The following is a 13,755-nucleotide window of genomic DNA, read 5'->3' as shown; positions in this document are numbered from 1 at the left end:
CAGCAGACGGTGGTCACGCCCTCTGTCGTTGTGTTTTACAGACGGTAGAGATGAGGGAGATGGGGCGGGACGGGTACTCCGACACTGAGCCCTATCACCCAATGGATGGGCATGGGCGGACCCTCTCCATGCCCCGCCTCTCGGCAGACAACCAAGTGAGCACCTTCATCCCACCATCAGCACCACCATCCTCATCATTCCCCATCACTATGCCTGTTAGCAGTGAGGACAGTTGAAGTGAATTGAAAAAACCTTTCTCCTTGCATCCTTAACAGAGCAGAGAACTGAGCCTCAAATGAACCAAATCCTTCTTTTTTTTAAGTACCAAAAGGTAAAGACATATCTATTGATTTGTTTGGCCTTTTTTCTGTATTTACATTTAAACAAATCACCCACCAGATATGAGCTTTCTTTTTTCTTTTCTTCTATTTTATTTTAAGTCATAATTTATTCATATAATACATAATAATAGCTTAGAAAATAATTTAAAGTGCTTTTATGTGTTTTTTGTTAATCATGGCTCTAAGTCTCTGCATGGGAAACATGGTTCACTTCCTACAATTTCTTTTGTCAGGATGCAAAGAAGCAGTGAGACTTTTGCAAATTCACCTCCTTGTCTAGTCTTCCTGTGTGTCTTCCTCTCCCTCCCTCCCTCCCTCCCTGCCACCATCCCTCCACCCTCACTCTAAAAACCCTCCACTCATTCAGCGACCGACCCACCGCCGCTCAGCTCCAAAACAGTTTCTCTCTCGGCAGTACATGCTAACACCGAAGCAGAAGCAAAATGGGTCGGAGGCTGGATAAGTGTTCTAGATATGTAAACAAATACATATCTAGAAATACATATCTAGAAGACCTACAGTATATGTATAGAATATCTTGTTGCTTCCAACCTTATCCTGTTCCCTAACCCATTTCCATTATATCCTTGGTGTGTCTGTCCTGTGTAAACTCTAGCCAGAGTTAGTGTCTCTCTTCAGCAATGAAACTTAGAAAATACAAAAGACTCATTAGGGGCGATGCGTTAAAATGATTTGAAACGGATAAAATTTTTTTCTTTTTACGAAAAAAAAAAAACTAGAGTGCCATTTCAATGCCTTTGGAAATCATTTTATGGTACATTCCGGTTGACACTTTGACTTCTTGGATGTGTAAGAGACAGAGGGGTGTAGTAACTATAGAGGTTTGATGGTTAGAACCTAGTTTAATCCTTATCCGGACCTTTATTTACTACAAAATGACAAAGTGAGAACAAAACGAGTGATGCAGTTGTCAATTTCCCGAATACACCTGCGCCCGTCTGTATGCCCATGTACGTACCAGTCTTACAGGAAGGTGTGTTCAGGGGAATTTTGGCACATTGCTATCTTGAGCCAGCAGAAAGTGATCACACCAATGACCACAACACCCTGGTCTAAAGTTAATAGCGCAGCCTTTCATTGTTATTTTGACAGCGTATTATTAAAATGTGCCCAGGCTCGTGCACAACACTATGCAAGAGCACACAAACATTCAAAAGATTTTTTTTGTGATCACATATTTTTATTACACAATAAAAAAACAATATACTGGGACATAATAACGCGTCCCAGGACCAAAAAAAGAACACAGAGAGGAAAGGTGGGGAGGGGGGAAACTCAACAAAAACACAACAGCAGAAACGGAGCTCCCAACTCACCAACAAGACATAAAAACATAAAAACAGACAAACAAACAAAAGACAACAACAGAGAGACGGACACAAGACACACGGGACAAAACACATGCACAGACAGAAGTCTACAGCATGGATTTCAAGGATTCAGCATTGTTGAGCCAAGAGACCAAAGTCTTTTGTAGTGCTCCATTTATGCGAGCCATAGAGAGCTCCATAAATAAGACATCCAAAAAGGAAAGGCTCCATGTACAAATAGACATGTCATGGGGTGGTTTCCAACCTGTTGAAATCATTTTCTTAGCAGCTGTAAGTCCAGCAAATACAGCATGTTTTTGAGTTTTAGAAACATGAATGGCTGTCAGATCATTCAGAATCAATACACACATAGTAACAGGCATACTATCATTAATCAAGGCAGATATATTGGATGCAAAATTATTCCAGAACTGACCAACAGGAGAGCAATCCTAGATCATGGGAAAAATTGGACCATGGGCTTTTAGTGGGCAGAACGTGCATAAAGGGCTGTTAATTGCCTTCATGTGATGCATTTTCACAAGGGGGAGATATGAATCTGCTGATGGTCTGGATTGCGTGACACTTCTGCAACGTTAGACCCTACATCATGCCAGTTAAATCAATGTTTAGTTCTGGGCAATCTCGTTCCCAGACCCTCTCAAAAGAAAAGGCCGAACCGGCCAGATATTATCAAAAACTGGTCCAGCCTGGATAGAGCCTGGATACCATACCACAGGCTGCTCAGTAAATAGTTCCCGAATAGCATGGATGGGTAAAAGAGCTCTGCCAGGGGACAACGTATGCCTTGAGTGCTGATCTTAATAAAAGGTAAAAGAAAATGAAGAACGCGGTAGACTAAATGCGTTTTGTAAGTCAAAAAAAGATAACAAGCCAACCTCATTAAAAATGTCTTGGATAATGAACCCCCTCTGTTCCCACTGTGGAGCTGTTATCGGCCTCCCGCCATTCAGGAGTGCTGTATTAATGAAAAATGGGGAAAATGTATGCCAGTTACATGCTACACAACAATATGTTTCACCCAGATAAGATGAGAGATAATGGGCCCAAAGTGTAGCTGGTACTGTTAATTAGAGAAAAAAAACATGAATCCTGGGTAAAACATTCCTTTTGACCACAGAGATACAGGCTTGAATAGACATAGGGAGACCCGTCTTTCCATATCTTTCAAAACGTTTTCAAGAGCAGCAGAATAGTATAGAAAATCATAAATCTGCAATTTGCACAGGCCCTCGAGTAGCCCATATGTTGACGGTACATTTGTCTTTTGTTTTTAACCCTGTGCTTGTCGTTGTGTCTGTAACTGTTGCAGCAAAGTAAGTTACCCAATGTCCAAAAATGTGCAAAAGATTAAAAGTAAAATTTATTACAATGTGAAATAGTATAATGATATGATCTGCTTGCAGCCTTTTACTTCACGGATGAGCAGATCAGTTTCTTCTTCTGAAAATCTCTCCTTCCGGCTCAGCAATCCACCATCATAATAGCAGTGCACCAAGGTGCAAACACCACTGGCTTTTTAAGGGAATGACAGATGACGCTCTGATTGGTTTATAGCATTTTAGGTCCAAAACACAACTATGATAAATGAAGACACTAAGTACAACCCTTTTGAACCATGCCCCTAGCGCACCGACCCTTTTTTATGCCGTTAAACTAGTAAAAGTGGATTTGTACAATCAGCTTTTATATTCTGCAATTTATGTCGAGATCTGCAGGGGCAGATAGGTGCAAACCTGTAAAATCCTACAAAGATGTTTAAATCTGGTCCCATGAATTTCTTCCAGCAAGTTTGGTAGCTTTAGACTCTGAGAGAGCAACTAATTACAAATTCTGGTTAACCTTAACAGGAAATGTCCTTATCTCTGATTAGGGTTATATCTGTTACAGGCCCAAAATTAAAAAATATGGTGGATGATGCAGGCACATTGCCTGTCCAACTGGCCACTTCTCATATCCATTGGGCAAATTGTTTTAAAAAAACCTGCTAGAGCAGATCGTGAGTTGCACATTGATTACTGCTCAACATTGTTTTGTGCTTGAGCCAGAGATTTTTTTCCGGTCATGAATTTGTGTTGAAATTTCCATCTGTTATGTTCAGAAGATATTTTCCATGTAGGACTTTACCATGAAGCCTCTGGCTGCAGTTACACACACACACTCACACATACATTCATTCCATACTCCTACATGTCACTGCATCCAGTCATGTTGCTCTCACTTTGGTATTCTGGTTACTCCATGGAGTTTTTTTGTATGAGCATTCGGAGGATGAGATAGGAGAGTGTATAAGAAGTGTGAGACAAGATGTTAGTGCAATTGTTACTTATTCTTCTACTGTTTAAAGGGTTTAATTCATTAGAAGGTGGAAATATTTTGGAGCAAGAGTTTAAACTCAAAAAAACTTGTTAGTGTCAACAGCAATAATGTGCAATCAATTTGTAAATAGTATGCTGTTTCTTAGGCTTATCTTGCTTTTTGTCCCCTAAAATATACTGTATATAAAACATGATACAGTTCCTACACTGTTTATATGCTGTATATGTAAATATCCACAAATTAGAGCTGAGGGTTAGCACTTTACACTCATACTGCAGTTATTGTCTCATTTTAAATCCAAAGAGATTTAGGAGTTTAGAGTTGACACAACAAAAACACGTTTCACTCTCCAAATACCCTTAGAGTGCAATTCAGCTGTGATTGCAGTCTTTATATACTTGTCTTTTCAAATGGAGAATGGACAATCTGTTCTCTCTTGACTCCACTTATTTGGATACAGTCCTTGCTCATTAAAATAAGCGCTACCTGAACCAGGTTTGGTGCTTGTAGTTCTGAACACTGTTAATCCCCTGGTAATAGTCCTGGAACATCCAGTACAAGTCGTGGTGTTAATATTAATAGATAATAGCGGAACATAAATAAAGGTAGACTGCAGTGGGAGTGTAGAGTGTGTGTGTGTGTGTGTGTGTGTGTGTGTGTGTGTGTGTGTGTGTGTGTGTGTGTGTGTGTGTGTGTTGTGTGTACAGTATATGTGTGTCTGACCACTGTTACTTACTGCCTTCTAACACTGCTCTGCCTTACAGAGAGCTCATGCTGTTTCGGTAAGTGTGTATGTGTGTGTGCGTGCGTGTGTGCGTGCGTGTGTGTGGACATGCATCTTATATTGTCCTCTGTCCTCTCCCGCTCACTGGCACACCCACCTGGCTCTTATATGTGTGCACCGGCCTTCTTTAAATTAACTGGGTTCTGTCTCTTTCTCCTCTCTCTGTGCCCCTTTCACCATGTATTATCTATTTATTCTTTATTTTTTTATTCTATTTTATTTATTCATTTCTGTCTCTCTGCCTCTATTCTTTTTTGGTCCTGGCGGCTGTGTCGGAACAATGCTGTGTGTGAGTGTGTGTGTGTGTGTGTGTGTGTGTGTGTGTGTGTGTGTGTGTGTGTGTGTATGTATGTGTGTGTGTGTGCGTGCGTGTGTGTGTGTGCTACACTGCTCTGCTTTACGTATCATCTCTGTGTTTGCCTGTTCTGCAGCGGAGGAGACACAGGCCTCGTGGAAATAACCTCAGTGTATGTACCCCTATCTCTCTATCTCTCTATCTCTTGCTCCCTTTCCTATTGATTATTCTGTCAATCATTTTTAAAACTGGATCTGCACCAAAATTTTGTTGGCTGGTTGTTTTGCCCCCAGGGAGGCTCCATATGGGGGGTGTTGAACTGCAGTAGGACATTCAGTTTAAAGTTAATATCCTCTGGGTTTTCATTCAATTAAACCCCATTTTTGATACTATTTATGCTCTGCGTTTTTTTCCATCAATAGCCGTTCTAGATGTTTGTATTCTATAATTGCCAGGGGCAAAGTCTTGAGTCAGACATTTTGGGGGGGGGGACTAATAGGTGGGCTTAGCAATTTCCTCAGCAGTTAGTCTCAGTTCCTAGGAGCTCAGGTTTTGGTTTTCGTATTTTCATTCTTACCTCTTCTCCTGTGCACGTCCACAACACTCATAACCAGTGTTGGGTGTATAGTAGCACACACAGGACACAAAGCACCTGAGACAACCCATGCACACTCGAGTGTATCTACAGCAGTGGGTGGGGGTTACACGGCACATCCAGTATGTGTCCTTAATAAAGGGAATAAATGAGCTTGTTATCAAATGTTAGGTGTTGTCACAATTATTTAGGGAGACAAATGTTCATATTATACATACAGTAGATGTTCTCTATTTTTCCCCGGGATCAAGTATTTGCATAATACTTTTTTCTAGTTTGCGTAGCCTGATTTGACGGTCACATAAAATAGCTCGGGAGTGAGTTTACTTTGCTTTTCTGCACCTGAAAAGAGACACCACCTGAGTTGTGTTGATGCAGTGAACCCCAACCATGTGGTATGCCAATCTCTTTGAATCACCTGTGGCCTAATTGTCACAGTTCAGATCTACTTAGATCACCTCTGCCTTTTTCTATCTATCCTTCTCTGAGCTGTCTCCCAGTCACTCTTTCTTTTTCCCCTCTTTCTTTCTCTCTCACCCCTGTCTGCTTGTGTTAAGGTCGCTCTGCTATCCATTGTTTGTTTTCTGTGATGAGTTTCCCTGGAGTTCTGCCTGTATGGTGCGCGTGTGTGTGTGTGTGTTGTCCTCTGTGTGTGTTACACGGGCGCTGTAGGCAGTTGCATCGCTGCAGACTGGGTCAACAGTGTATGACATAAGCATGGACCGGCCTGATATGCGACTGTTGGCCTGTACGGGGATTGGCGGCGTGCCGGCATGTCCATTAGTCATGCATGATGTGGCAGAGCTGAGTTTCCCAGTGGATGTGATGGAGAGGAAGCGGTGTGCCAGTGAGGAAAAGTGTTGCTTTAGCCAAAGGCTGTTTTTCAAAAGCATGAAAGGTGGAGTGAAAGTTGGACAGACACAGAGTGGCTGTCTCATGTTCAGCACTTCTGTCTCACCAAAGTTGCATGACGTCATTGTTTGGAACTTTTCAGCACATAATTTGATAATGAATTCAGCCAGCAGCTTGTTTATACACACAAGACACCGGAATGGTAATTTTGCAGTGATATGTCTTTTATGACTGTAAGACCAATTTCCTCCCAAAATAAGACATATACATCTACAGCAAACAGTGACTGGAAAAGAAGTGCAAAGAGACACAGCTGTGTGCCTCTTACTTATTTACTAATTATTAATACTGGTATAAGTTTTAATGTTAGTTGAGGTAGTAGTACTAAAAGTAGTAATATGAATTTGTTCTTTTAACATTTTAACTTGTTTAAATTGCTTGTTCTTGGGTGTTTTCATGTCTTTAGTTACTCATACACATAGAGCTGAATTACTTTTATTTAAAATAAATGTAATAAAAAAGACTGAAATGCTGTATGGAAGTCACACATGTACTTGAAAACACTGGCAATTGCTTGTTCATTGATATTCACTGATCATTTTGGCCACATTTAGTGTTTTGAAATGTTATTACATCCCTAGTTCCAGCCGATGGAACAGGGAAGCTCACTATCATGACATAAATGTTGAAAAGAAACGTGTCATTGCAATATAGACACCCAGAAAATGTGGAAAGTAACACATCCTTTTCAAGTGTGTGTGGATGTGTGTGTGCGCACGCGCGTGTGTAAGCGTATTAAGTGTAGGACCGTGCTGCCGGCTACCCAAAGGGCATGCATGGCTTGTGTTAGGCTGCTCGGGGAGTGTACAGACCGCTGTCTGTGTGGAGTGCAGCTCCTCTCAGGACGCTGAATCCACCTTGTGTTTGTCCGGTTCTTTGTCCAGCCTGCTGCATTACAGGTTGACATGTGCTTTATCATCAGGGTGATGTCAAGCTTTCCGGGGGGGTGCAGAGTGTGAGTCTGAGAATGAACCCAGCAAGAAAATCAAGACTGGTTACAAAATACATGACGTGTTACTGGAGCCAGTTCCTGTACATGCGTTGCTGTACCTCACTGTTTACCTGACCACCAAAACACAGCCACAAACAGATTAAGAATGATTCCAGCAAGTTTGCGCATCACATTTTAATGTCTTTGCACATATAGTAGCCTACTTGAGTGTTTCAGATACATTTATAAATAGTCCTAATATACAGGTCAGGAACTTACTGTAACTTTTTTAAAGGTCAAAATTTTGATTTTGTTTTTTAACTGATATGATTTGAACATGCACATGCTTATGTTAAAATATTTTTGCAATACAACAATCAATCCTTTATTCCTGATGTTCCTGATGGGTTCTTGAAGAGCATTTTGACCAGACTCAAGGGTTATGGAATGTCAGTTACCTTATCTACATGGCTGCCATATTTGATTTATGTCATGCTGATGTACGCACATGGTGTTGGGAAACCTACGTAAATGACCGAGACAAGCAGTCTTTGGACAAAAAATATGTTTCATTATGTCTAAAAAAAAAATGTTTCTGATGAGCAGAATAAGAGAGGAAATAATTACAAATATCTTAATAAATTAGAGTACAAAGTGGAGAAAAATTGTGTTGATCCATTAGTTAAAATTAAGCCAGATGTTTTCTACTAATCCGCTATTACAAGTGTCTATAGTGCTGGTAATGCAGCAATGTGCTGCATGCATGTGTCACTTCATGTGTTAAAACCAGTAATAATTTGGAAGAATTTGCACTGAGATTTGTTTGTTATTTAACTTGAATAAAGAAAAAAAAAAATTATTTTGAATATTGTCAAAAAGTGTGAGGAAAAATAACGGTAATGCCAGGGTCTCTGTCCAACCGTCGCTACTCTAACCAGCATCAAACACCTGGTGTTCTTTGCTGGTCTGATGACTACTACTAACTTTGAAAAAAAGGGGGAAATAAGGCTTTTCAATCTGACTATGATCTAACTGAAATATGGCTGCCATTTGCCGGTGCATGTGAGGCATGGTTTCTATAGCCCTCCTTCATGCTTGCTCTGTCTCTCTGCCCCTTTGTTCTCTTCCTGCCAGTTACGTATATATCTTGTCTGTTTCATTCCTCCATGTTTTGGTGAAGAAGCATGGTATTACATGTGCTTGTCAAAGGCGTAGTAGTTAGGGATTTCAGGTGCTATGGCTCAAGCTATTAGAATGCAAACAATGGGAGCCAATATAAGATTAAAGATTGGTCAAATAGTACTTGTTTCAGATCAGATGGGTGCACCACTTCCCTAAACCATGAGTTATTTGCTTCTGCTGTTTGATCCAAGTCAGATATTATCATTCAATATCCACATATACTGTACACAGGAATGCACAATCTGACAGGCCTTCAACCACAGTGCTGTAGTAGTGTAGGACACTCCTTAAAAGCCAGCAAAGTGAATGCTAAGTGTCGTCCTTCTTAGACCTAAGGATGGACTTCACCAGTCAGAATGCACTAAATCTCAATCCCTTTCTTCTTCTCTCTTTCTCTCTCCTCCACTATTTTTATCTCTTTTCTCCTCATCTTATCACATTTTCTCCTCCCGTATGTTGTCCCCATCTCCCTGTCTGTATTTCCCTCTCTGCGCTCTCCTTTGTCCTCACAGACCATCACCGACACCAGTCCGATGTGTCGCTCCACCTCCAGCCTGGTCCACGGGCGTACGGGCCGGGGCGTGAGACTGGACGATTACTCCCTGGAGAGGGTGGTGTCTGAAGAGGGGAGACACGGAGGAGGACGCAGACACAGGGACAGGAGTCACGGGGCTTCACAGCGCTCCCTGACCAGATACACTGACGCTGACACGGGTGAGTCACTCATAGTAGACATCTATATACTACTTTTAATGCCCACCTTACATTTTACAAACATCTACACATCTACAGCTTTACAGCTGTAAATGGCATCATGTGTCTCCAATGCTCTTTTGGCATAACATACAGTATATTGGGTGTCATTGTAGGGTAACGTCTGTCTATCTGTTAAAGGTCCCCTATCATGCTCATTTTCAGGTTCATACTTGTAAATTTGGGTTTCTACTAAAACATGTTTTCACACTTTAATGTTAAAAGAAATCACTGTTTTCTCATACTGTCTGTCTGAGTACACTTTACCTGACTTCACCTTCTGTCTGAAGTGCTCAGGTTTAACGCCTGTCTCTTTAAGCCCCCCCCCAAAACAGGAAGTCTGCTTGCTAGCAAATCCCGGGTCTTCCGTATTGCACTTATACATAGTATAGTTGTGACATCACAACTGTACCGAAGTCCCGACAGCTCCTCTAAAGGCATCGTTTTCAGAATACAGGCTCTCTGTGGATTGATCGTTTTGATACTTTCACAGTATTTATGCTCAACCTGCTTTACTATAAAAAAAAAACAGCCCCGGCTGGATCTGTCCCCGGAAATGTCCCCGGTTTTCACTATGACTGACAGACACAAAATTGGAATGAAAGAAAAAAAACATTGACCAAACGTAGCATAGAGTCACGCTTTTATGTTTTAAAAAAGGATCTTAATCTTTAACAAAAAGGTGGACCTCCTTAGAAATCCTTTCCATAATGTTGTCAGACACTTAGAATATTAATCTGAGTCCGTCAGTGACAAAACAAGCACTTTTATGAACGCAAATACAAGCTGGACAATTATCCTAATAACTTAAATTGTAGCTGGTTTCTCTGCTGTTGACTGCAGAGATCTTGTTTAATACTGTATCAATGTATAATGTACAGGTATATAATAGTTTTTATTGTATCTGATACACAGTGAGCTGTTGCAAAAACAAGCCTGAAGCATTAAAGCAAAAACTGTCAGATAAATGTAGTTCAGAAAACATTACAACATTCCCCTCTGAGGTTTAGTGGAGTACAAGTATGAAGTAGCAGCAGGGGTGATTTTAGGATCAGACCTTTAGGGTCTCAGCCCCTAATAAGGAAAAGCTTCACGTCTAGTTTCCCTGTTTTAAGTTTTACTACGATAAAAACATGAAGTGTTTTGGAGGTATTTACCCGTCAGAGCTGACAACTCAGGCTGAGTAGGGTTGAACCAAGTTTGAAAACGTCAAGTTGAACATGATAAGCTAAGTGTGAGATGTCCTAAAATGGCCACCATAAAGAGGAAAAACAACATGGCAATTCCTCAGACACCTTAGCAGCAGGCATTGCTGTCCGCCAAAATGCATTTTAATACTACCACTAGGGTCATAAAATTCACAAAAAATCACACAGATTCTACACAAAGTGGCTTTAAGACAATATTTTTGTGCAAGCCTTTGAGATGGTTTCAGGAAGAGTTGGATTGTCAAACGTTTTTGTATGAGCCGTGTTTGCCAGAGCACAGTCAGCACAAGTTCCTGTTAAATTATTTCCCAAATCAGTGACTAGGCAAAACCATTGACTGATATGAAATACATCCTTAAAGAAAAAGGATTTCTGTTAAGAGGTTATGGAGACACATCTATCCTAGCCCCAATTTGATGTTAGTTAACACAACCTTTCATCCAGTGGTGATGTAACAGTGTTGCAGTGTTGCTTTACAGTCAAGGGCAGCTCAGTAGCAGTTGTTGAAACAATTAAGAGAAATCCGTAAATTTATTAAGCTAAGAGAGCAGGGTCGTTATCGTAGTCACTCAATTTTATGTGAGTCAAAACTTGGCACAAAGAGGTCCTTGAAAAGAACATTGCCCACTTCATCACTAATTGCGAGTGCAAATTACATGCTTCAGCTGTACATAGAATGAAACAGGGCTGGCACAGTTAAACTCTAAATCTTCTCTGTAATTGGAGAGCTCTTTAATCTGATGGGGAGGACTCTCATCTGCTTCCTGCACCCAGAAGAGTTTATGCTGGTTTAAAATAGTTTTTTTTGCTGTACTGTACATTTGACTGCCATGTTTAGAAGATTTTTGCAATTATTGTTTTTCTTTACAAGTTGGCACTTGTTATTAACTTGTTTTCATTTCCTTTCAAAACCCTTTTGACTTACTTGCTTGAAAACAACTCTTTAATCCACTATAGTAATTTATGGGGAATATTGTAATCTTAATTTTAATTATTTAACTTTGTCCTCACCTCAGGTAGCTTAAATCTTAACAAAATAACAAATGGTCTCGTTTTTGCCAATGTAAACTGAGACATCTCCTTGCTAGGTCTGGGCACAGACCTCAGCACGACCACGCAGTCGGGCGACTTTCCACCCAAGGAGCGCGAGCGGGACCGCGGCCGGACCAAGGACCGTCGTCACCACCATCACCACCATCACCATCACAGCTCGATGGACAAGGAGCGCTACGGCCCTGACAGACACGATTACTCCCACAGGCACCCCCACGACCGCCACTGGTCCCGCTCACCCAGCGATGGGCCTGACGGACGTGGACACAGACAGGTGGGCTCCACAGACAACGAGATTAATGCACCTCCCAATGCTGTCTTTCCTGTTCTTTCTTCTGAATTTCCATATATGTAGATGACGTTACAAAAAGTTTTTTTACTCAATACAGGTTTGATTAAAAGCTAAATAGCCTTAAGGATGTTCTGTACGGTCACTGTGGATACTTCAGGGCTGACAGTGGTGCTTAAACATCCTACCTAGTTACATTATACTCAAATCTGTAGTCACAGTAGTGTATTAGCCTATGTTAGAATCCCAGTATACCTGTTGTTAGGCGCTGAGCACAGAGGTGAATGGTTCATTATATATGAAGTGATCCTTAACCCCTGTCTTTTGCACCCTCCACGACAACTGTTAAAACAGTTCACAGAAAGTCATACACCAACTTATGTATATCAATCTCTCTTTTTTGTGTTACGCTTTTTTCTTTATCACTGTTTTCTCTCACTGTCCATTTTTCTTCAATGTGACGTGTTGCTTCTTGATGTCAATTTTTTGCCTCATCACTATGTTTTTGAATGATTTTCAATGGTGTCTATCTATCTATCTATCTATCTATCTATCTATCCCCACCACTCTATCTATTCTGGTCTCTGTTGTTGTTGTGGTGCGTTTTGATTTTCCTTGTTTACATTTTGCTGTAGGGCAGTAGTTCGGTGAGCGGCAGCCCGGTCCCCTCCACCTCGGGGACCAGCACTCCGCGGAGAGGCCGTCGCCAGCTACCCCAGACCCCTGCTGTACCCCGACCACATGTCACCTACTCCCCTACTGTCCGCAAGCCCAGCTACGGCCCCCCAGGGCCGGGCCGTCTGCGCTCGCCCTCCCCCAGACACTTCTCCCCACCAGACCACGAAAGAGGCTACCACCATCGACCCCCTTCACGCCAGGTTTCTCCCCACCACGGGACCTCCTCACCGCGGCACGGTTCACCGCGCTCCCCTAGGCACCAGTCCCCACGCTCGCCCCTCCACGGCTCGCCCAGGTCCCCTCACCGAGGCCGATGGAGCGGGCCTCCGCCTGGGGACAGCCTGGAGGGCGACGGACCCTTCTACGAGCGTGACTATGAGTATGAACGGCACCATGAGCCCCCTGCCTATGAGCAAAGCCTCTCCCATGGCAACCCTCACCCACATGGGGGAAATCCTCACCCACGCTCACCTAGGACTGCCCGCCACGGGCCCCCTCCGCCCCCTCATCCGCATCCACGTAGGGTTCCCAATGGCTACCGCTCATCCTCACCTTCCCCACATCAGCGGGGGCCCCCTGGGGCACCCCCCCATCCACACCACCGGCCCCCCCATGCCCGAGGGCCCCGCAAGGGCCTGCATGAACCTTATAGTGAGACGGACGAGGATGACTGGTGCTAGCAACCACAGGAAGCGCGGGATAAGGGCAGGAGAGGAGAATAATTGCAGCCTCTGGTGCTCTGGCCTTGGATTTGTTGACTTTTTTATAAAGCAGAGTTGGTGAAAATGTTGAGGACGATTGGACGTCCTCCAAACCCTCTATCTTTACCCCTCAGACTCTAAATGAGAGGAAAGGGCGGAGGGCAGGGGTGGTAGAGTTGCTGCAAATAGCCTTTTACAGATTTTGTGAGACTGAAATCAGTGACAGAGCAGCACATGAATAAAATGAAAAAGAGACAGCCAAGACCACTATGGTAAGGCGCAGGCACAGATTACCTCTGCCTCTCTCTGTCTCAGAACTACACTTCCCAGAATTCTGTGCTTGGCCAGCAAGGCCAAGCACA

General features: G+C 42.5%; 1 protein-coding gene across 24 annotated transcripts in view; it reads left to right on the top strand.

Annotated features, from left to right (window-relative positions):
• The window catches only part of cacna1ab (calcium channel, voltage-dependent, P/Q type, alpha 1A subunit, b), a 140,766-nt gene extending 127,014 nt beyond the window's left edge, over positions 1-13,752 (top strand). For 14 of the 24 annotated variants that reach the window (XM_034900456.1, XM_034900498.1, XM_034900549.1 and 11 more), the window contains 6 exons: positions 42-155; positions 4,777-4,794; positions 5,228-5,263; positions 9,224-9,425; positions 11,761-11,999; positions 12,650-13,752. In XM_034900456.1, the coding sequence (XP_034756347.1) occupies positions 42-155; positions 4,777-4,794; positions 5,228-5,263; positions 9,224-9,425; positions 11,761-11,999; positions 12,650-13,372 (1,332 nt within the window). In that variant the 3' untranslated portion in view covers positions 13,373-13,752. The remainder of the gene's footprint in view (positions 1-41; positions 156-4,776; positions 4,795-5,227; positions 5,264-9,223; positions 9,426-11,760; positions 12,000-12,649) is intronic. The other 10 variants (XM_034900627.1, XM_034900612.1, XM_034900525.1 and 7 more) reach the window with 9 other exon arrangements.
• The last annotated feature ends 3 nt before the right edge of the window (positions 13,753-13,755 follow it).

Source organism: Etheostoma cragini, chromosome 2 (assembly GCF_013103735.1).
Source record: "Etheostoma cragini isolate CJK2018 chromosome 2, CSU_Ecrag_1.0, whole genome shotgun sequence".
Lineage (NCBI taxonomy): Eukaryota > Metazoa > Chordata > Actinopteri > Perciformes > Percidae > Etheostoma > Etheostoma cragini.
Note: the sequence above shows the minus strand (reverse complement) of the source record. Positions and strands in the feature narration are given on the sequence as shown.